This window comes from Ixodes scapularis, unplaced genomic scaffold, assembly GCF_016920785.2.
Source record: "Ixodes scapularis isolate PalLabHiFi unplaced genomic scaffold, ASM1692078v2 PGA_scaffold13__105_contigs__length_92229423, whole genome shotgun sequence".
Classification (NCBI taxonomy): Eukaryota; Metazoa; Arthropoda; class Arachnida; order Ixodida; family Ixodidae; genus Ixodes; species Ixodes scapularis.
In genome coordinates, this window is record NW_024609839.1 from 50,664,925 (window position 1) to 50,688,909 (window position 23,985).

At 48.5% G+C, this 23,985-nt stretch overlaps 1 protein-coding gene across 3 annotated transcripts in view; it reads right to left on the reverse strand.

The window, feature by feature from the left end:
- Positions 1-49: 49 nt before the first annotated feature.
- Positions 50-23,985, reverse strand: part of LOC115320310 (monocarboxylate transporter 1) — a 46,915-nt gene continuing 22,979 nt past the window's right edge. For all 3 annotated transcript variants that reach the window (XM_040213343.3, XM_042289894.1, XM_042289895.1), the window contains 3 exons: positions 9,748-9,891; positions 4,673-5,722; positions 50-259 (listed from right to left, as the gene is read on the reverse strand). In XM_040213343.3, coding sequence (XP_040069277.1) covers positions 93-259; positions 4,673-5,722; positions 9,748-9,891 — 1,361 coding nt within the window. In that variant the 3' untranslated portion in view covers positions 50-92. The remainder of the gene's footprint in view (positions 260-4,672; positions 5,723-9,747; positions 9,892-23,985) is intronic.

Here is a 23,985-nt window from a genome sequence, read left to right on the forward strand (position 1 = left end):
TTCTTGAACCCTGTTGGTTTATTGGTACGTAAAGAGGGAATAGAACAGAGCTTCGGACGGTGCAGACCGTGACAACAGCCAGCGGCAGATTGTCATGCCTGGGGATGTTCCTTCGGTTGCCGCTTGTCGAGATTTCTCTCGTTGCATCTCCGCCTCTCTCTCAAGCAAAGCCCGCACCATAAGACGACGTTGCAGGCTGACAAAGTTCCTAGGAGCCAGAACAATCCGCGATAACTTCCCAATCCGTCCCTGAAGTGTCCTGAAGAAAGAAAGAAAATGCGGACGTCAGAATACAACATCGACAAAATACAAAACAGCACGCATAAGTGCACACGTTGTGTTTTGTGAAGTATATGCATAGCCATACCCGTTGCAGGTTAAGAAAGGCGGGTCAAGCCCCCCTCCACTCTTTCCTCTTTTGCAGAGCGGACGCTGGAGAAGAGGCGAGACCCTGCTCGCCTCTTGCTTCCTCTGGAGTATTAAATCTTGTGTTTGGGCGAGTTGGTTCATACTGATTTAAAAGGTTAAAAAGCGCAACAAAACAAGGACAATAAAGACACAAAGACGACCGGACGGGCGCTAACTCACAACTGATTTTATTAGAAAAAACACTGTCAAACACTGTTTGTGTCTTTATTGTCCTTGTTTCGTTGCGCTTTTTAACCTTTTAAATCCTCTGGAGCCTTCACTCTGCTGAAGTGGACAGAGCGGCGGAGCAACTTGTTCTAATTTTCTAAACCTGCAACAGGTGGCGCTTATGTCGGCCCGGCGCAAGCGCAAAATATTTACCGCGAATATGATTTTTGTGCAAGCGGAGCATACAAGGCAAACGTGGACTTGACTGTAAATTGATAATGCTACGTAACGATGTTAGTGAGCAATATACCCTTTTCAAAAGTCAGGGCTTCCTACACCGTGAGTCAGGGTCACATGGTATAGACATTAACACGGTCTTACACCGTTTTACTGAAAGAGGGCGGGATAGAAGTGGGAAAGGGCTGCCGCGCACTTTGCTCCTTGCTGGGTTGGGACAAACGGGAGAAAGACCCGGATGGTGGTCGTGAAACTGTATCTCATCGGAGCATTTTCTTTTTCGCACGTCAATGGAGGATGAAAATGGTATGCTTTCGCCCCAACCCAGCGCGACCGCGGAATCCGACGTAGTCCAGGAGGTGCTCCAATATTAAAAATAATGCTGTCCAAAAATATAAATAAATAAGATCCACGGTCGGATGTGCGTGGCGTTAGCAGCCACCAAAACTCCTTGAGTTCCGTCGATCACACGGGCAAAGTGCCGGTGGTATGGATAATCAGCGTTTAGCAACAAAATACAGTTTTTTTTTTGTTTTTTTTTTTATTTGGCACCGCGCAAAACGAACAAAATAGTGGTTTCTAATCTTGACACCACCACTTCTGACGACAAATCGTATTTCGGAGCCAACCTGCTTTACTGCCAAACGGGAGAATGTTGGTATCGCTCTAGCGTATATCCCATCTGCCCTTCCGCTGCGGAGATGACGTAACCGGGCCTCACAGCAGGCGTGACGTTTTCGTCTCGTGATGCGCGTTCTGCTGGGAAATTTGTCCGATTTCACCCTCGCGTGAATTTCATCAACACCTTTTAGATTAGAAAGCCTTAGTGCGGAATTTTCCAGCGTCACTAAAGAAGGCCACGTAAGGCACAGGTCGGACACAACTGCAACGACCGCGTTCAACCGGACCAGCCAGGTACGTAATTCAACTACTTCAACTCAAGTTACTGCACAGTTTAACTACTATTCTGATTAATCTGAGTAAATTTCGATTACATTTAAGTTGTTCATTATAGTCAGATGCAACCTGAGAACAATCTTTTAGCTCCACCCACAAGCGCATTGCGCCCATCTGAAGTGCCTCCGCCGTCGAGAAAGTAGTTCGCTAGCAACGTTGCTTTTTCTTCCTCCAGGAAACGTGTCTTAAACTACTACAATATTTATTTAATTCATTCAGGACATTTAAATAAGTTAGAATACGTTTTCGTCAACGAAATAGCTGTTTAGTAAAGAAAGAAAGTCATGTTCAATGTACCATCTTCCCAATTCAGTTTCTGTCCAAGATACTGTCTAACATACCGTCTTCCAGCGTAGCTTCTCACCTCTCAGCAGTGCTAAGCCTCGCGCCCGCTTCGAAATTTTCGTTGGCGATATCGTCGCTGGATTCTCACGTTGTCGCGCAAAAACTGCGGCAAACGCAGTTTTTGCTTTGTTTTGATTCATATTTTTTATCTCGTCGTCCTCAAACACGTAGACGCCAGTCACCGAGCTTGCCGTTTCGATCAGACCGCGGTGACACAGGCGCAGATGATAATGGCAGTTCGCATTGATCCGTGGGCTCCCCCCTACCCGCTTCTCATGGACGGGACCTGACGTCACCGCTATACTTCGTTTCACCTTCGGTCCGAGCGCGGCCGATGTTATGAGCTGAAGGGCCAATCAAAGAGCGCAAAAAGCGCAACGTCATGGCGTGTTTTTTGCGCTTGATAGGACTAGCCGGCGGAGGAGCACGCACAGAGAGACGGCGAATACCAGCTGGCCCTATCAACGGCAGAGAGCACGCCATGACGTTGTGCCTCTTTCGCTGTTTGATTGGCCCTTCAGCTCATAACATCGGCCGCGCTCGGACCGAAGCTGAAACGAAGTATAGCTCGAATGTAAGCCATCAGCCCAAGCGCTCCTCGGAATAAAACGTCTGCTCGCGAGAAGCTATTTATGCATGACTATACGTCACCTAACAATAAGGTTAAAAACAAAAGAACAAAATTTAAGGCGAGCAGGCGCAGAACCTCCAGACAAGAACTTTGACAGCATATTGATTATTCGAGCCAATAAAAGGTTTTCATTAAAACGCGAGCGAGAGAAGGGCCGTTTTTCTAAAATGACCGTCTATCAAAACCTTTGTACTTTCTTGCTACGATAAAAAAAAAAATATATAAAAATCATCGTCAAGAATAATTCGCTACTTTTTACTATAGCTAGTTCTTTACTCAATTACTTTCTAACTCAGTAAGTTCTACTCTACTCAAATTACTTTTGAGGCAGATACTCAGTAACTTACTCTTTTTAGTAACTTGCACATGTCTGGTTCCAGCCAAACGCCGGCACAGCAGTCGTGTCCAATTTCTGCCCTTCGTGCGCCTTTTCTAATAACGCATGAGAATTTAGCCACTAAAAGGCAGTCCAAACCAAACAGGAATGCGGCCGCCCGGACACTTTATTTTTGTTTTTCGAGTGGTGTCGCGTCATTCGTGACGTATTCTCTGTTCCGCAGGCCGTAATCAGAGCTGGAAAAATTTCAACATTTGGCGGTCCGCAATTACCGGGCGGGAGATGAAGGGCGTTCCTCGATTCTCGGGAACCTTACAAAAGGGACAAACCGAGGCTTTAAGTCACTTATTTTGCATTCTCCCCGCTGCAATCAGTGAAAAAAAAAAAAAAATCACCACATGAAGCGCTTTTCCATTGATTTTCATTGGCCGTTGTTTGTGACATTACATTAGATTGCGATTGGCCGCCTCGGGAACCGCCGTGACGTCACTTTATGGACCGCTTTGGTCGTCGCCGGTGAGCTGGCTGCTTCGTCCAAATGGATACTGGGAAAGTAAGCCATTGTCTCCCATGCCTGCTAGTCGGACACAAACAGATGCTAACGTACAGACAACCAGACCTCGCAATGTGATTGGCTGACCGGTCTTAGTTGCCATGGCCATCGCCATTTTGGTTCATTCAAATCTTCGAAGCTCCAGAAGGGTCGTCCTGAACCAGTCGCGCCAACATCGCTATGGAGCATCACGGTAAGGACAGCGTTCTTCGTCAAAATAAGCGTCTTTGAAACTGTGCATGCAATACATAACTACGCTTATCTCTACAGATCTCTTACAATAATATTCTTGCGTATTGAAAGACAGGAAAATTATTTTTTCCAATGCTGCCAAGTACCAACGCCACCTGTGGTGGCAGTACGAAGATGTCCGCTTGTTTCGCCAGTGTGTGGATAGCAAAATCTCGGTTTTTTAAAAAAAATGTCTTTATAAAGCAACCTAAAGCAAAGAGTTGAGGGAAAGATCCTCGCACCCCTTCCCACTTTAGCAGAACAAACGCTAGAGAGGAGGGAACCTCTTCTCCAGCGTTCGTTCGCTGGAGAAGAGGTTCTCTCTTCTCCAGCGAGGATCTTTTCCTCAACTCTTCCCCAGACGAACGCTGGAGAAGAGGTTCCCTCCTCTCAGCGTTTGTTCTGCTAAAGTGGAAAGGGGTGCGAGGATCTTTCCCTCAACTCTTAACCTGTCGCCGGTTATACCAGTGATTGGCGGATAAGATCTTCGCCTCGTGATGGACATTCCAATAGCATATTGCGAGATGGACATTACAATAGCAGTTAAAAATGATCCTATTAGTGTGTGATCGTGGACACAGCGCTGGCTGTAACACGCAACCTGTGACCGTTTCGAAATCTCTGAGAGCCGCGCATGCTCGCGGCGCTGGGCGTACACTGCGCATGCGCGATGCGGCACTCTCGCTCTTCCAGTTTGTGATCACATCCCCACTTGGTCGTCTGCTAGGCGCTAAGCAGACGACGCCACAGCTCATGCCGATGTTATAGTCAGTTGTATCCACGATAGTACCACGTCGAGACGTACCAATTATCGGAGGCCTGGCAAGCCCGGACAGGCCAGCCATGAGGGACGCCGCACCGAAGCAGACGCTGAAGTTGGCGGACTCAACCAGTTCCATGAAGAAAACATGTATCAGGATCTCGGTGGCTCCAGTGGACCAGCCTAGAATCACGGACATAAGGACCATGAGGGAATACGAGTAACAAAGGGGCAAAAGAAACAAGGCCATGGCCGAGAGGAGAAAGTGCAGCGTCATCATGGTGCTCCTTCTCAAGAAGCCCTTGTCTGTAACCCATCCGGATGCAAAACTCGACACCATCTCCGCTGTTGCAAAGATCGTGATCAAGAGAACAGCGTTCCATTTCAATATTTTCTGATCCATTGCGAAGTCCACGACGACGGTTATGTAGGTGGTAACGCTAAGAAAAATGTGTGAATATGAGAATGCAATGGCGTAGAACTTGGGGATGGCAAAGAACGACAATGATCCGAGTATATGGCTTTGAACACTTGACCCTGTTACTAGCTTCTGTGCTGTCCTCGAAACGTCGTACATATTTAGCGCATCCTGAACTTGTGGTTCCACTAGTTCTATATTTTGTGCATTGAGCTGATCAGTTCCGGGGTTGTCTGTCACTCTTGAAGACAAAAGAATATTTATGTCTTCATCTTCGGTGCTTAAATTATCTTCACTTGACGACCGCGCAGATTTTGGCAGGAGTCCGGCTGAGAGCTCTCCTGGAGCGCGGGAACCCTCATTCTCAAGGGTGGCTCCTTGTAATGCCTTGGCTCTAGGAGAATCAGTCCGTGCTTTCTCGTGAGAAGTAGGAACAGACACCACACGAGGATCTCGTTGTAGCAAGGCGGCGGCGGCAGCGTTGAGCATCAAAGCACCCCCCAACAACAGACCTCCTCTTAGGCCGTAACGGTCGAAGAAGAGCTGTGCAATCGGGGGGAAGGCGAGGCCTCCGATCGTGAATCCTGCGTTGCTAATGCCAGAAGCGACTGTCTTGTAGTTAGTGAAGTGTCGGTTGATGACCGTGGTAGTAAGCGTCGTGTACGCGGCGGTGATGCCTGCAGAAGAACAATAATTCACTACAATATACGGTCTGTTTGATTTTAGTTCGAACCGATCTTTTCAAGGGATGCCGAACCAAACTTAGCATTTCACAAAATGCATGGGCCGCAGAAGCGTTGAACGGGACGCTACGAACTCCAAAACATCATACATCCGATATCTCAAGCGGATGACCGTCTATTTGGAAAAGAAGGGCGGGAACAAGGCGAGAAATGTAACGTTTCGATTCTCCTGGAACGGTTGAGAATGAGGGGAAGCGGCCTGGCTTCTCTTTTCCTCGCTTCCGTTCACTTGCTCGAAGAGACGAAGCGAAAAGGAGAGGGAATGAGAATCGTGACGTAAGATGTCTCGTTGGCCTTGTTCAATCGTGCACTTTTTTTCTTTTTTTTTCTAAAAAAATATGGCCATTTTTAAGAGATATCGCTGCGTGAGTGATGCTTTGGGGTTTTACAGCGTCCCCCCTATCGCTCCAGCCTTGTTTTGTGAGCTCCGAATTTCGGTTGAACATCCCTTTAATTAGGGGGTGAGAGTTATCACGGGTGTTGTCTTTAGCCTACACTTGTCAGACCTGGCAAACACTATAGTCTGTTGCAGGTTAAGAAACCAGGACAAGGTCCTCCCGTAGAGCTTTTTTCTCTTTCCACTTTAGCGCCTGCTGAAGTGATAAAGTGGAAAGAGTAAAGAACACTGGAAAAGAGGCAAGAAGATCGCCTCCTTTCCAGCGTTCTCTTTGCTAAAGTGAAAGAGGAAAGGGCTCTACGGGAGGAGCTTGTGCTGGTTTCTTAACCTGCAACTGACTATAGAAAAGGGGATAGCAGTCACAAAAAATATTACTTATTAAAGCAAAAATTTGTTCATTAACTTTTTTAAATATTTGTCGTACGTCACAAATGATGAGTGCTCAAGAAGGGGGGAAGGGGTTTATCTCCCCTTTCCTCTAATAGACTGATCTCACCAGCAAGTTTTGCCACGCCACCGCTGCCGCGATGCATTGTGGGACCTTTAAGCCGGCAGCACACTGCTTATATGTCACACAAAAGACGGTCTGGCAGACACCAGACACCGCGATATCCGTGGTTCGGGTGCCGCGTGCCAAGTTTCTCCTTGAACTCGCTGCCATGCGGCACTCGAAGCGCGGATCCCATTCATTGTTGTAAAAATACTCGAGGCACGTGCCGCGCGCCACTTCTGGGAAATTCATGGCGTCCGAAATCTAGCCCAGTGCTGTGCTGTGCGGCCATGATCTTCCCAAGGGCTGCAGGTTGCACGTGTCTCGTGCATCGACGCACCTTGCGCAACTTTTGAAATATGAAGGGGCTTTAGGATCTTGTGGTGACTTGCGTTCGAATCTGTTTGCAGACTGTCTTTTGTATGACGCATAAGCAGTGTAACTCCGGCTTTATAGTCTGTGCAGCGGGGCTGGTGCAGTCGCGGGCCGAGATGCAGTGAAGATTTGGCTGACGGCCGTCCTCGCACGGACGGCGTTAGCAGTGTTGTTCTATCAAATTGCTTTTCTTTTGCTCCGCCGTTATGGTGGGATTCACGTGTTGCGCCCCTGGCTGCAGCAACAATAGCACCAGACACATACAAGGACGTCTGGTTTCATAGCTTTCCGAAGGACCGGCAGATGAGAGCTGGATGGATCGCCAAAGTTCGCCAAGAAGGCAGTAAGGGACGGTAATTCACTGGTTTTAGAAAGCTAGGTAATCAACATTGTGTGCGCGAAAGCAAACTTACGCGGATTCTGATTGCGCTGTTGTTGAAAATGGGAGAAAACTTACAGAACCCGCGGAGTGACCCCTGGGTCGGAGGTGCCGTAAGATCGTGCTTGCCTCCGATCGTGTTTTCGTCCCGATGCGGCGTCTCGTGTTCGGCGCTCATTCGTCAAACACACTACCTGTCTTTACCTTTTCTGCACCATTGTTTTTCCACGTATTCAGTTTTTCCAAGTTTGTGCCCACGACTGGTCACACAAAGCGAAATTATCAGTTTTTTTTTTACATATATCTTTAGCTCGCTCGCCAAATGCACGCGGGTAAGAGGCACCTCAAACGTCCTGCGGGATCGTACCATCAAATGTTTTCAAACCTGAGTCGAAGGTAGAAGCTACGAACAGACACATAGCATAAACTATCACCGGTGGGGCACATTTTCAATGTTTAATCGAATGCCCCGTTTACAAGCATACCCTAGAAATGTTTGCCAAAGTAGAAAGCCAAATTAGGAACAATGCTAAAACAAGCCGTGCAACCCGCGATGTACCACCAAGCAGGGACAACGTGATCTGAATATCCACAAAGGCAAATGTTGTTCAGAATGTTTGTCAGCAAACCATCCAAGTATTTACATTGCAAGAGCTTACACTATAAACGCTGGCCTCATCTTTAACAAACCATGCATCTGACGAGGCAGTCTAGCTACATCGACAAATGCCGGGCACAAAGTATTGCGCAACATTGATTGTTCCTTCCTGAGGCGTGTTTATGAACGAAACCACACCCAGGGTGGAGAATAAAAAAAAGTTGATTTAAATTATGATTTTAATCCCCTTGTTTTTGGTGTGTTGATTTGAATCAGGCCCGAATGACATCTTCTAAATATATATATATATATATATATTTTTTTTTTTTGCTGTTTGATAATTTTATAAGTTTATCATAGACATTAATAAAAAAGTAAGAGTTAGAGTTCTGACATGATTAGAAGTCAGATGTCGGGGGCACTAAAAATCTAGTTTCATACCCATTAAACGGTGGAAACAACTATACCAGGCCCATGTAAGCGCAATTAGTTCTCAGTGACAAGGTCTGGGAGTACACGTTTTGTCTCTGTAAGCAATAAAGGTGCTGAATTGAAGCCGTAATAAACTATATGCACAGCTCCGTAGATATACAATGTTACAACTTTAGTCAACCCTTCTATTGCTTACGTAAATGCAAAATGGTATCGAAGATGCTCTTTTCGATAAGAAATGATTGGGCCTCAATTAGCCAATGACTGAGTATTGTGCCGTTTTTAGATGCCTAAAACTGGAATTTCAAGCTCCCGAACGTCCAGCCTATTGAGCAAGGCGCAATCTTTCCCTGTAAGAAAAACAAATATAAGGGTCGCGCTCTCTCTTTTTCGGTTCGTTGGGGTGTACCACGGGGTTCGATTGGAAGCCAAGGAAAACGCCAAAGAAACGAACAAAACGAGGAGCGAAAACAAGACTATGTGTGCATACACACGCACTCGCACGCGCACGCAGACGCGCACGCACACGTGCGGAAGCACCCACGCGCGGACACGGACAAACACACACACGCACACGCACGCACACACCGCTGTACCGTGATAAATACGTGGCTTGCACAGGACGTCATTTCCGTTGCCCTCCAAAGAAGAGGGAAAGAAGGAGCACCCCTCTTATCAGGATCCTCCGCTGTGCCTCCCGGATTTGCACAGGCGTCGCCATTCTCCTCCCAGAAGATTATAGAAGATTAACCTGTCACTCAAAATTCTTACAAAAGCAGCTTCCCTCTCCTCCTTTTACTTGGTGTTCAAATATGTGCGATGTGACCTCAGTGCAAGGAGCCTATAGAGCGGTAAGCAAAAAGAAAAAGGAATTGTTGACGGCTAACCCGTAAACTAAGCCCAAGTTCAACGATCCCCATTTTTTTGTTCCTTCGCACTTTCGAAATAAAGACGCCCCCCCCCCCCCCCCCCCCAATCCCCCCTCCCCACCGAATCCCCCTCCTCTTCCTCCTTCTTTGCTCGAAACTGACGGGAAGCAGCTCGGAGTGAGGTCTTGGTCAAACATGAAAAGGCCCCTTCCCCCTTCTTTTTTTAAATGTTTTGACGCCACTGACCGATAAGAGTAGGCTGTTTCGATTAACTTGCACCTGTTGCACCGAAGCAAAAAGGTGTATAGGCAAGTGTGCGTCCGTTATGTGTATTGAGGTACGACCGGTACTACACCGACCGCCCTACACTTTTCTGCGCCGGTACAGGAAAATCGAACATGCCCCTAGTACTTGCGTACCTTGTAATATTCCGTAGAAGGCGATAAGATAGGGTATGCCATTGGCGAAGTAGCAGAGCGAAACGCTCATGGCGCTGACCACAGATCCCGCCAGGGTCAGCTTCCAGACGCTGATGTATCTTGCGAGGACTCCCGCTGCAAGCGCTGCATTTCGGGGACGAAAGAAGGTTTACTCGCATGTGCAGAATACTCATCACGCATACATGGGAGCATGGTTCCGCACGTATGCCGGACTATATTTGTTCCAACGAAACATCGCGGAGTTTCATTGGCTGCGGTGTTGTCTAGATGTACCTTCCATTCTATAAACAAAACATTAAAAAAAAATATCGGGTAGGCTGTGTACACGGCACCTCCGGAAGTGGTATACGTGTGACAACGTCCAAGTGCCTCCAGTGAAATGAAACGCGTGCATCGAAAGTAACAAATCTCTTTCGATGTAACGGAAGTAATGGCATGAAACTCAAGTATGAAAGGGAACGCATTTCTTGGTTACTCGCAGATGACCACCCAAATTGCTTGGTACAGAAAGATTATGCTGGTGCGCCCTCTCACTCGACCCGTTTGCTTAAAGTAAATGCAGCCTTTCAGTTTAGGAAGTTAAAATCTGCGGGGTACCCTAACATGCTACTATCAAGTGTTTGCGAAAGCATATTACAGAAACTTAAAGGATCCCAGAATAAAAAAAAAAAAAAAAAAGTTCTATAGAACAGATCATCAAAAAAAAAAAAAAAAAGAGTGCAAGTTGTGAATTATGTTCGCAAGGTATCGCACAATTTAAAAAGAACTGTTAGATATGGCATTAATCTACATTTCTCGGTTCTTTGCAAGTTTCAAGATATATCCCATACTTACTGGTCATTAAAGTGCCCAGTGCGCAAAAAAAAAACATGCCGTCATGTACACCAAGTGCACGAGTGGGATTGTTTAGGATATATTCACTTTAGCTGTGGCCCCATTTACATTGGACAAACGGGTCGCTGTTTCAATGAGAGAGCGCGTCAGCATGATCTTTCGGTACTAAGCAATTTGGATGGTCATCTTGCTGAGCACGTTAAACAATGTGGGTGTAAACCGCTTTTGAAATGGACCAAGTTCCTGAAGAGAGCCAAGGAGAAGACAGAGAGGGAAATTATAAAAGCGTTTTTTTTTTTATAGTAAAAAAAGGCGGGAGACAAGTGCGTCAGCATGCCGTCGGTGTCTCTTATTGGCAAAAAAAAATATGGTTTCTTGGTGGTTTTATCTGAAGATAGGTGCGTGGTAGACGTACAATCTTAATGTACGCTTTGTTTTTTATGTCCGCAGGCTATAGTATATATCGCTTGGTGAATGATGCAATAAACTTAGTTGGAAGTCAGCGCTAGTCCTGTCGTGCGTGCCTCTTTTCGTCCCCGTCAAGTTTGCGCCATTTTAATCTTGTCTATTATGAACCAACTAGCCCAATCAAAACTCGTGTTACAAGTTGTTCTATCCGAAGGCATACCCTCCAAAAGCAGAGAGCCATGGCGTATGCATGGTTAGCGCACGCTACAATTGTTTGATTTATTTGATAAATTGAGTGGGTTCGCATCACGTGATGGTCTGGTTTACTCAGCCCCGTTTTCTTACGTTACATTACGTTAGGAAAGCTTACGTCTGGTAAGCCACAATTCACCAGGACATCTGTGCTTCGTATTAAGCGTGCCTACCAGTTCAAGGAGATAGCCTGGCACGCGACATTTGAGACCCGAACGTTTCGGCGATTTGATGCGGTTCACACACTTGCGTCGAGTCCGACTGTGTACAACTGCAACGGCTTGCGACGTACAGCTGCGCCGGCTCCAACAAAGCCTGTTTTTACCACGTTCTGTTGGAGCCGACGCGGCTGTTGCTATAGCAACTCTTACGTTGCAAATCGTTGCAGTTATACTCGGTCGGACTCGGTGCAAGTGTATCAATCGCCCTTTATACATACTTTAAGAGAACCTAAGAAAACGGTGGTGTGCGAAACATCTTTTAGTTGGCTTCTTAGGCCATAACGGTATCCAAATCTTGTGGTGCACTGACAGCGACAATATTTATTTACGCTCTAGAATGTACGTATGGAAAAATAAAATAAATAAGTCTGCAGTGACTATATTGGCCAATTTGGAGCGCGCGTTTCTCGATGTTTAGTAAAGGTACTGGCAAGTCATTTTAAAAGAGCCTTCTCGTTTCTTATTTTCTTTTGTAACACAACGGGATCGCCGAGAGATAAGAAGGCGCCTATAGAACAACCGCCTCCTTACTATGCGATCTTTTTCTTCGGGGGCCGAGTTGCTCACGCGTCTTCATTTTCTTCATATTTCCGGTCAAGACCTTGGGTGTACATTAGTGGGGCGTTTTATATAGTATCAAGGTGACATTTAGGAAACAGTTTAGCCAAAGTCTGAAGGATCGTTGAAAATGTAATTAAGTTATCCTTTTTTTAAAATAATTACTTGAACAGAATCTCGTTGCAAACTGAAGCGGCACTGAGGACAAGGGGAAGTCGGTGATCTTTCTGTTGCGAAAAATCCGAGATTTGCTTCTGAATTCCTTTCTTTGCCACAACGTCCAAGTCCCGAGCAGCGAGTTTCGCTCTCAGTTATAAAGCACGTGTTCGCACCTCTCCCTTTATAGAAAGATATCTTGTCCGTTAGGTGTCATTTCGTCATAAAGCACCAGGATTGTGGTGCTACCTACTGACTGCACTTCGGCTTTAGTCCACAAATATTGAATGCACTTTGTACGTATTCTGTACGTGTCGCCGCGTATAATGAACTAATCTAAACTGAATTCTGTACGTGGTTCTGTACTAATATGAAATATGTTCGGGACTAAAGGTGCGTGTGGGTGCGTACGAACTAAATTTACACCTCTGATCCCTGCGTGCACACGTGTTTTATTTCTATGATAACGAGTTCTATGTGGTACGCCGAGGTACGTTTTTATTGTGTGTGTGTGCGTGTATTTTATATATAACGTGAACTAACGGTTGTACATACTTTTAGTATACTTAGACTAAACGTGCTACAATATACCTTTAGTACGTGATGTATAGAACACAAAAAAAAAACGAGGTAAGACAAGAGCGGAGGGGGTGTGGGTGTGGATTGTACAGGAGAAAAATGAGGACTGGCGAGGTTTCAGTGAGTGGAACCCCGGTGAAATATAAAAAAAAGCTAAGGTCTCCTTGTCACGCAGTGCTTGATGTGCACGACGTAGTATATACGTCGGGTTTGAAGCATATTTATGTAGTTCCGTGATATGGACGATGTCTCGTCGCTTGAAAGGTTACAGGACGGTGTCTAATTCGCCGGCGCATACGCAGGTTGTCTACCCGCCACCCCCGCCACCCCCACCAGCTCCATTGTTACCGTTTAAACAGCGCTCGTCCGTCTCGTCGGGTGGAACTCTGGCAGAAAATCAGCAGGCCGCCACGGCCCACACCACCATTAACTTCTACGGGTCGTCGGCCCCCTCTGGCTACGGCCTGATGCCTCAGGCACAGCCCATGTTCGCCATGCCCAGTTCTCCCGTGTACGCCATGCCAACCAGCGCGGCTATTGCACAGGCCCCTGCGTACCAGTATGCCATGCCGACCAGTGCTGCCCTTGCGCAGGCTCCGGCGTACCAGTACGCCTACCAGACGACGGCACCCGTGACCCAGGGGACCACGTCGGTACGCCGCGTCACGTCGCTGTCGCAGCTGTACAGCAGCACCGTCGCCACCGCTCCAGCCTACCCGCAGTACCAGTACGCGTACCCCACGGCAGCGCCGGTGTCCCAAAGGACGGTGTCCTTCCGTCGCGTCGGTTCCACGTCGCAGCCGTGTCAAGTGAACACTCAAATTCCAGCCACGACGACTGTCCAGTATGCTGAGTACCCCACAGTAACGCAGACGCCCCAGGGGGCTACGACGTCAGTGACTCGCGTCGTGTCCGCGTCGCAGATGTGAGGAGGAGGAGCGCAGGTGCCGACGGCCTCAGCTATATACCAATACGTCTATCCGACGGTGTATGAAGTGCCCCAAGGGAGGGCGTCGGTAACCCGCGCAACGACACAGGTGGACACATCCGCGATAATCCTTATCTGACTGTGCGTGATTCCGGGCACGTCGTCACCACTGAATCATCAATGTGCCATGTAGCGTCAGTGGTGTGCCGTCAATCCACTGTCGAACTGAACACACACACAAAAAAAAAAGTGGTTGTTTCATTTGTTTTGTGCATCTTTAAAGACAAGCGGGGCGAATGTGTTTGTATGTTTGTTTGCTTATTTGTCTGTTTGTTCTATACTTGGAATTTTGTTCGAATATCTTAGAGCGAGGGGAACAATCGATAAACTTTGCGCGGCGGAACGTTCGCTTTGCGCATTGACACCGCTGTGAAGACGTGCTATATTCGATCTACCTGCACGACCTGCGCCTGCTGCACTCGGCGCAGAACGCCGTATTTGATTTACGAGTGCAGCCTATCTGAAAAAAAAAAAAAAAAAAAAAAAAAACCGGGAGTACATTGCTTTTTACTTTTCTGCATCGGTGCAGGCTGGTGCTGGTTAATCGAATGATCCCACTGTCTGTCGTGCACGTATTGGCGACGTGCGCGACCGAAAGCGTCGCTGTGGTCGGCCTTGCACGATTGGCCCAAAAGCTGACTATGACGTCGGAAAGGGTATACCATCGACGGAAATAAGAGGAATGAAAGAACTTTAATTGCGACGGTGTTGGCAGTGTTGCTTTGAGAGTGCAATGATTTCAGGCTTCCACCATGCTATTTACAAACACCATCGAACTTGTTGTTCGCAAGGTAATGACGTCACAAGGGGGAACCGTAGGAGGGCGCCACCAAAACATCTCGCCGCTAATACGCTGCATCCCGGTCCACGGTGGCAGAAGAGAGGTTACTGAACGGCATTGCCTCGCCACGGAGCAAGTGTTGCGAAGGTTCGCTCGCATTTCTGACAAGCGCCGCGAGATGGCGCAGCATGTAAGGGGCTGTCCAGAGGACGAAGGTGAGGCTTGAACACACTGGGGTGGAATGCAAGACGGCGGGAAAAAAAGACCGAGACATCGCGACCTTCTGCGATTAGTCGATTCCATGCCGCTGACCAATCGCAGCAGGCGGCTGTCGTGTACTGGTCTGTGGTGGCATGCCGGCCGCGAGACAGTGCGACGGTCCACGCGAGCGCCGGCAGGTGCGCGAGCCAGGTCTTCCGCGTGCCTCCGTTCGGTTACGGCTGCTCGACCTAGAGCACCACATACAACGTACATGTACACATAAACCCTTGGTCCTCCGTGCCTGACGCACCCGACGCCTCGAGTGGACTACATTACAGCGGCGATGTCCCGGTTCATTCTTCCCGCTCTGGTCTCGCCGTCTTGCTTAGCACCCGTGGTGGCAGAAAACGAGACAGTTACTTTATGTTGTTATTTTTTTACCTATTCATTTATAGCTAGGGAAGGAAATCTTTTTGAGCTCGCACCCTGCAAAGGGAAAACCAACATCTGCTTCGCTGTCCTCGCTTAACGCAGCAGGGGCGCAGGTTCCACTATTTCTCCACGGGGCGAGGTGCCGTCGGTGCCGAGAAGCGCTCGGATTGCAGTTATTCAGAAAGCTGTAAAATACAACGCGTGCCTTCTGTCACACTCCAGTTTTCTTATTTAGTGTTTCTCGATGATGCTCAGCAAGTTTACAAATTAAACCATGTCCTTAAACTCAATATTTAAAAAAAAGATTAATTATGTGAAAATAATTAACTTAATTATGCCAAACTTTAATAATTTTCCTTATGGCGAATTCGGGTGGTCAATCGCCGGCGAGCTCACGCCGGCGGCACAGGCAACGAAAACCGCGCCAGCGGCGCACCACGTGGCCCTCTCCACCCGAACACAAAGCGCCTGCAACTGGCGTTTTCGTCTGCCTGGGTCGCGCGTGAACTTCGTTAACTTCTTCCACGATTATTTTATGATACAATAGGCACGCTCTAGGCATCAGCAACATATATTCGGACTCTGAGATGTGGGTAAACTAATTGTAATATATTTTGTTTAGATTCTCGAGGAACTGTTGCCATCTTACAAGGATCCTAGAAGGCTCACCAGCGTCGCCATTTTATATTCCATTTTCTTGTTATTACCTTTTTGCTGGAATCCTCAGCATTTTGATTTCACCAAGCCCTCTAAAATAGTAATGCGCGTTCAAGTGTCGAGCTGCAGCGCTATCAATACATTTTTTACAGCGGTGTAATAACACGCTGTGTCCCATAGGAAACTGATCTTACGGAAGCTTCCTTTAAAATATTTTATCTTTATCTCCGTTGTCTTTGCTGTCTTTCTCGGACCACAGAGGGGTGTCTGTCTCAATGGCTTCGTTTTCTACTCGAATCCGCTATCGGCGACCATTGTTTCGTTTGGTTCCCTTTCCCGATTCGGATATGACGATACCGGATACAGTCTGGCAGACAAGCTGCCCGACCTCTTGGAGCTCGGGCAAAAATTGTGCCGGTAAATTGCCAGCACACGCCTGAGAAGTGCCACCCGAACGGCGCGCACTCGCCAGCCTTTGACCACGCGAACGCCCTTGGCGGAGATATGGCAAAATATTTTGCCGGGAAATGACCACGCGAATTCGCCATTAATAGGCCCTTGGCCTAAGACGAAAACAACCGAAGCCTTTGTTTTCTTTTCTTTTTTTTTTTTGTGTGGGATGCGTAGTTTGCAATATCGAATTTGTCCACCTTTCGTGAAACACCAGGCTATCACACAGATGTGGACTGAACTCACTCTGCTGTCAGAAATCTTGGAAACATCTGTTGGCTTGCACTTCGACCTCCTTGATACACATCGTCGTCGTCGTGCGTGATTCGTCTTCACAGTGTTTTCACCTTCTCAAATATTGCACTCTGAGCACGTGGACCGAAAGCTCGCGCTGCAGAACCCAGGAATCCAGGGATCCTGGGTTCGATCCCCACCCCTGCCCGTTTCGATCTGGATGAGCATGGGGTCTTTAAAGCGGTACGGAAACGAAAATTGAAATATTCAAATTTCGTTCGGAAATGAGTCAAGCATGACGGATAATAACCGTAAATGATAATCGCACGTTTGTCTTTTGAACGACTGGCTATATTTTTCGTTCCATACGGTGCACTCGAGCAAACGCTCGAAGAGAAGCGAACGGAGAGCGCGATGCGTCATGGGATATCCGGCGCAAACAAAAACAGAAAGAAAAGATTCCCCGCATTCGTGACGTAGCAAGGCTGGCGTGGTTATGAGCTTTGCCGTTGGTGGCGTTGGCAGCGTTTTGGTCAATGCGTTAGAACCGAGCAGCTCGAACTACCCGTGGGGTGACGATCGAGCGTATGGCTGGCCCAAGTGGGAGCCTTCATGTGCTCGCACATGAAGGCACCCTAGCCCAAGGAGCACGTAGCTTCCACAACACTGTCAGCCTAGGGCTGAACGGGGTGGGGAAAGCAACCTTTGTTCAAATTTGGAGCGACGAGATAATCTTCTAAGGGTAGAATGGCTGTGTCCGGTTGCACGAACGAGAGTCCGAGAAAGAGGGGAGTCCTTCCTTTCTGTCTTCTTGGACCGTTTGGTACAATGCGCGATTTGTGAGTTGAGGAGGAAAGCTGAGAAGGAAAATGTTGAAATGCCAAAGAGTGGCACTGCTCCGAAGGAATCTGTTACTACAGTGTACTAAAATACTTGGGTAGTGTTAGGACCGGAGCGGCTCGGCGATAGTTCGTGGCGGCGCTGTAGTGGAGTTATCCGAAAAAAAAAATCGCGCAGCCCGCCTTTTTTCTTTTTTTCACTTTGAGCAGTGCACGTGTCGGTACCACGATTTTATACACTCCGTTTCACCTTATGTTGTACCGCAGCGAAAGCTAGAAGCACGAGCTCATAGCGTTGGCAGCTGCCCTTGATGCACGAGAGCTTGTGCCGCCGAAATGTGCCCTAGAGCAAGGAGCTCGCGCTTGTAGGCTTTCCTGCGGCACGACACAAGGTGAAACAGTATAGTTCCGCGTGTTTTTCACTTCGAGCGGTGCGCGTGTCGGGACCACGATTTCCTAGTGTGAGACACAGACTCTTATATAGCGCTGTAGTTTCAACACGTTCAAGTTGACGTCCGATGAGCAGAAAAACTTCGACGTGGTGCTCAAGAGCTATGACAACTACTTCATTCCTCGAAGAAACGTCATCTTCGAACGGGCGAAATTCAACACCAGAGTCCAGCTGGACGGTGAGTCCGTCGAAGATTTTGCTACAGCTCTCCATGCCCTAGCGGACACCTGCAACTTCGGAGAACTCCGCGAGGAACTGATCCGAGACAGGCTAGTCGTAGGCCTCAAGAATCACAAGGTGTCGCAAACTCTTCAGTTAGACCCCGACCTCAATCTGTTGAAGGCACTCACAGTTGCGCGTCAGAACGAGTCTGTTCAGCTGCAACAGGCAGAACTCCGTCAAGGCCATCCCAAAGAAACTGCAGCCGTGGATGCACTACACGTGAGAAAGAACAAGTCTGCTAAACACGACTCCGACGCCAAGCCACCGTCTAAGACTCAGCATCAACCCACAAAAGGCAGCGGCAAGAAAAATCAAGCCCGCTCATGTGGCTGGTGCGGTAAAGAGCGGCACGCGCGAGCTCTCTGTCCAGCAAAGAGTGGCACGTGCCAAAAGTGCAGAAAGAAAGGCCACTATGCGACTGCTTGCCGGTCGGTGCAAATGCTGCAGACAATCGAAAAAGAGCCAGGATTCCTTGGTTTGGTGGGTGAAACTGCCTCGTCAACCTGGGAAGTCGCTCCGCAAGTAGAAGCGAAAATACTGATCTTCAAGATCGACACGGGGGCGGACGAGACTGTCATTCCTGAACGACAGTACCATCAGCATTTCAAGCATATCCCTCTAAACCCCACAACGCGTCGTCTTCAGGGACCTGATGGAAAAGCTCTTTGCATCTCGGGGGTGGCCAAACTCCATTTCAAGTTGAACGGCCGAGAAAGCGTCGAAGACGTTTACATCCTTCCGCTACTCCGCACCGCTCTTCTTGGCAAGCCAGCCATCAATCGCTTGGGACTGTTCAGCTCCCTCAACTCTGTTTCGGTGTTGAACGTCGACAAAGACTTCCCTGAGGTCTTCCAAGGTCTTGGCAAGTTACAACAGGAGTGTGACATACTGCTTCGACCTGACGCCACTCCACATGCTCTCACGTCTCCTCGTCGGGTGCCTCTACCTCTGTATGAGAAGACAAAAGAGGAGCTTCTACGGATGCAAGAAATCGGCGTCATCAGCCCCGTAACAGAACCCACCTCTTGGTGTGCTCCAATGGTGGTGGTACCCAAACCGTCAGGAGCACTGAGGATCTGTGTAGACTACACAGAACTCAATAAGTTCGTCCTACGTGAATGGCATCCCATTCCGGCGGTGGAACACACCCTTGGGACGCTGCAAGGAGCCACCTGGTTCTCAAAAATGGATGCCACGTCAGGATTTTGGCAGATTCCTTTAAGCGAGAAGAGTAAAGCGCTGACCACTTTCATCACGCCCTTCGGTCGCTTTTGCTTCAATCGCCTACCATTTGGTATCTGCTCTGCCCCGGAACACTTCCAACGGCGCATGAGCGACATTCTCCAGGGTCTTGAAGGTGTTGCTTGCCACATGGACGATATCCTTGTCTGGGGATCATCGAAGGAACAGCACGAGCAACGACTCCGCGCTACTCTAGAGCGAGTTCGAGACGCAGGCGTGACCCTGAACAGAGACAAATGCCAGTTTGGCGTCACGAAGATACAGTACTTGGGGCACATCATTGAGAACAACCACGTTCGACCTGACGAGAACAAGATAAAAGCAGTCACTGAGATGCCGAGGCCAACCTCCAAGACTGAACTCCGACGGCTGATGGGCATGGCCACCTACTTAGGTCGTTTTGTACCTAACATGGCAGAGTTACTACAACCACTGTCAAGCATGTTGTCATCAAAGCAAGAGTTCGTCTGGGAGACCGCGCAGGAAAAAGCATTCTCAAACTGGAAAAGACTACTCTCATCAGATCCAGTCCTCGCGATGTACTCCCCGAAGAGACCAACTAAAGTCACGGCGGATGCCTCCTCGTATGGCCTGGGCGCTGTCCTACGTCAGCAGCAAGACGACGGTCGCTACGCTGTCATTGCCTATGCTTCCCGAGTACTAACCGAGACTGAACGCCGTTACGCTCAGATCGAAAAGGAAGGCCTTGCTCTCGTCTGGGCCTGCGAGAAGTTTCACGACTACGTCTGCGGAACTAAGTTTTGCCTGGAAACGGACCATAAACCTCTTGTCTCGCTGTTTGGGTCGAAAGCGATTGACGACCTGACACCTCGACTGCAGAGGATGCGCATGCGCTTAATGCGGTACGCTTTTGAAATCATGTACATTCCAGGCAAAGACATCACCGCCGCTGACGCTTTATCAAGGTCTCCGCTGCAACGGAAGATCGAAGACAACGAGCTGGAAAAAGAGATCGAAGGCTACATAAACCAGCTGTTTTCAACGCTGCCAGTTGCTCCACCTTCGTTGCAAGAGCTAAAAAGGGAACAAGAAGAAGATGAGTCCTGCCGCCAACTCCGCTCTTTCACACAAAAAGGCTGGCCAAGTCATCGTGATCTGCAGCCTTGCCTAAAGGAGTTCTGGCCGCATAAAGACCATGTCACCGAACTCGAAGACGTCCTTATGCATGGCATCAGAATCATCATCCCGAAAAAGCTCCAGGAAGCAACTCTTCGCATTCTGCACGAAGGCCATTTTGGCATAGATAAATGCCGCACGAGGGCAAGAAACGCAGTCTGGTGGCCAACAATCGACGCTGACATTGAGAATTTGGTGAAGTCATGTCGGACTTGCCTCCAACAGAAAGGAAACAGGAAAATGCCACTGAAGCCCACGGAGTTTCCGGAAAGACCATGGCAAAAGGTCGGCACGGACCTTTTCTTTCTTGGAGGGTCGTGGTGGCTGATTGTCACAGATTACTACTCGAGGTTTCCCGAGTTAGTGAAGCTCACTAGCTTGACTGGCAACGCTGTCGTCACACACTGCAAGTCTATCTTTGCAAGACACGGCATACCGGAGGTAGTCATCAGTGACAACGGACCACAGTTTTCCAAAGGACCCGATTCATCGTTCGCATTGTTTGCGAAAGAATATGGGTTTAGACACACAACTTCAAGTCCCCACTATCCACAAAGTAACGGTCTAGCAGAAGCTGCTGTAAAAATAATCAAAGGATCCCTGAAAAAGTCGGGAGACCCGTACCAGACCCTTCTTACCTACAGGGCGAGCCCCCTCAAGAACGGTTACTCACCTGCGGAGTTACTAATGGGTAGAAGAATCAGAACAACTCTTCCAACTTCTTCAAACAGCCTGCTTCCTCGTCTCCCAGACAAAGAGAAACTAAGGGCGTACGAAGAAGAAAGCAGGAAGAAGCAGAAACTCTGGTTTGATTCCCGCCATGGGGTGCGAAATCTTCCTGACTTGAACGTCGACACGGACGTCTGGGTAGTGGACCTCGAGAAGTTCGGCACTGTCCACAGGTCAGCTGAGGAGCCGAGATCATACTGGGTGGACACTGGCGATACGTCCGTTCGCCGCAACAGGACACACTTAGTCCCGATGCCTGAAGCGACCGCCGAAACCACCCATCGTCGAAAAAGTACACCGAATGTACCTCTGTTCGTTCCTGCATGTACCGACACGAGCCACACACACACGACAAGTGGAAGATGTGTTATTCGACCAAAACGTTACGCCACCTGACTTCCTTGTTAGAAAAGGGAAGATGTGACACACAGACTCTTATATAGCGCTGTAGTCTCGTTGTATATATGTACAGCTTGTAAAGGAAAAGGAATTAAAGAGCACGCGCCTCGCGCATCGCGCTGCGCTGGACATTCTATCAAACACCTAGTTCCGTGTGTTCGATAGTAATATGCTTTGAATATTGTGTTCTGATTTTGCGGATGGTGAACGCGTAAAGCGTGTTTCACATGCAGCGGTTTTGGCCCTAGAGCGGCGCGATTTCTGCCGTCGCGACGTTCTGGCCAGCACCATGAGGTTGAGCGGCATGAGCGCCGCGACGGCTGAAATCGCGCCGCTCCAGGGCCAAAATCGCTGCATGTGAAACCCGCTTGAGGGTAGTGCCAAAATGCCGTCGGCGAAACAGCGACAGAACTCTTGCTCTGCACCATGGTTTCAAAACGGGCCTCATCCGAGTGAAAGGAGTGAAAACGGCGTCCCTTTTCGGCGTTCCAATGGACAGAGCCAAAAGAGATCTTTGTGAGGAGAATCTCCAGCGATCGGACAAGCGTCTTGAAGAAACAAGCGCTGTCTGCATGCGAGCTGCACTTCGAGCCCGCTTCATCCTTCCAGACTTCGTCCATATCATCGGCGAAAAGGAAGTGGGGATCCCTCGTGGACACCCAGCGCTTACGCCAGACGCGGTACCCACACTGCTGCCAAGTGCACCCCAGGACCTGAGTGATGACCTCTCCGGAGGACGAGAGGAAAGGAAGCGGAAGGCAAGTTCACCAGAGCCCATCGTTGCAAAGCGTTCGGGGCTCGTTTGGGAAACTGACCCGTTGTCACCAGTGGTAAACAGCGAAGCTCCTGCCGTGATCCCACAAGGCATCGATCGCGACGCACTAGGCTCTCTAAATGTGCCAATTCCTTACTGGGCTGTTCACATTAAGTTTAGCAACTTCGACGGTGTGGCTTATTTGGAGACTGCTCTTGAGCCGAAGTCAAACAAAAGCAGCATCGAAAGGGCGGTGTTCATTTGTTTCGACAACTTACCTGATGTGGTATGCCAAGTATACCTTCAGGGCCATGTATGCGCTGCGCATTGTAACCATGTATGCAACCCACATTGTAATCATGTATTTCAATGCCGTGCTGTAAGCTATTACAACTTCTTCCTTGCCTGATCCACGTGTGTTCATGTTTTCTGCTCAAAATGATGTGAAATAGTTGCTTGTTTTCTTTGATTCTTATAAAGCATTACTTGTTCAGCCCACGTTGTCTCAGTTTTTGGACTTAAGTTCAATGTTAAAACGCGTGATAAAAATTGTCACGACTTATAAGCCATTTCTTACAAGTGAACGTCGGGTGGTCCTCGGATGGTCGTGGCAGCCATGAAGAAATAAAATATTCTCACCCTTTGCGACCGTCGCTTGGGCGGTTCGTCCCATAAATGAACTCAAGAATGAGTGACAAGTGAAACGAGATGATTAAGGTCAAGAAAAGGAGATGGGCTGGAAAGAAGACGGAGAAGTTAACCTGGGGTATTAAAAACATACTAAAACAACCTCGGACTTTAGTATGTGCCGTTCGTTCCATTATAAAATAAGATAGGGGAAAAAAAAAACTGCTTTTGAGTTTTAGATATCCCTTTCAAATATCAAATGTTCGGCCTTTGCGACTCAAGGAAATAGGCACTTCATTTAAAATGCTCACCATTCGACAAGCAGAAAGTCGCAGCTAATTCTAAAGCGCGAAACACATGTACGACGAAACCTTCCGATCCGACGTGCGGACTGCCGGAATGACCTTGGGGGGAGAGGGTTTTCGTAGCATCGGAGAGCGTTGAAAACCCTCGCCTCCGACCGTCGTGTTGCGCGGTCGGACGTCGGATCGGACGGTTTCGTCGTACATGTGTTTCGCGCTTAAAGACCGACGACCAGTTCGCGCTTTCCACTTTTCACCCGCTTCCTCCTCTCCCTCCTACCCTTTCCACCCATGCCCGCCCCTCTTGGTCCCTTCTTTCCATCCTTCGCTTCCCTCCCCCGAAGGCGCGGAGAGGAGGGTCTTCTGCCTTGCAGAATCTCGAGTCTGGTCGTCGGCCTTTAAAGGGGTTATGACACGCTAAAAATAAAATATGAGATAACTATATTGGTAGGACCCGCTGTATTTTCCTATAATCCTGCTAAATTTGTATTGAAAATGCCGCGATAGTTTCGTGAATAAATCGATTTATAGGCGGGCCCCTCGGAGGGGCAGATCCGGGCGGAGCTGGAGGTTGGCTACGTAGCCAGCCTCCAGCGTGGTATCTCCTTGCACGCACTCCCAGACTTGGCTCTCTTGGCGTATCGAGCCTCAGCTTCCTCGTTTACCTTCCACGTCTCGAGCATGCGGTCCGTGACGATTACGTTTACGGCGTCGCTCGCCTTGTCGAAGTGTTCGACATTGATCGCGGCAGCGATGAGAGTGAT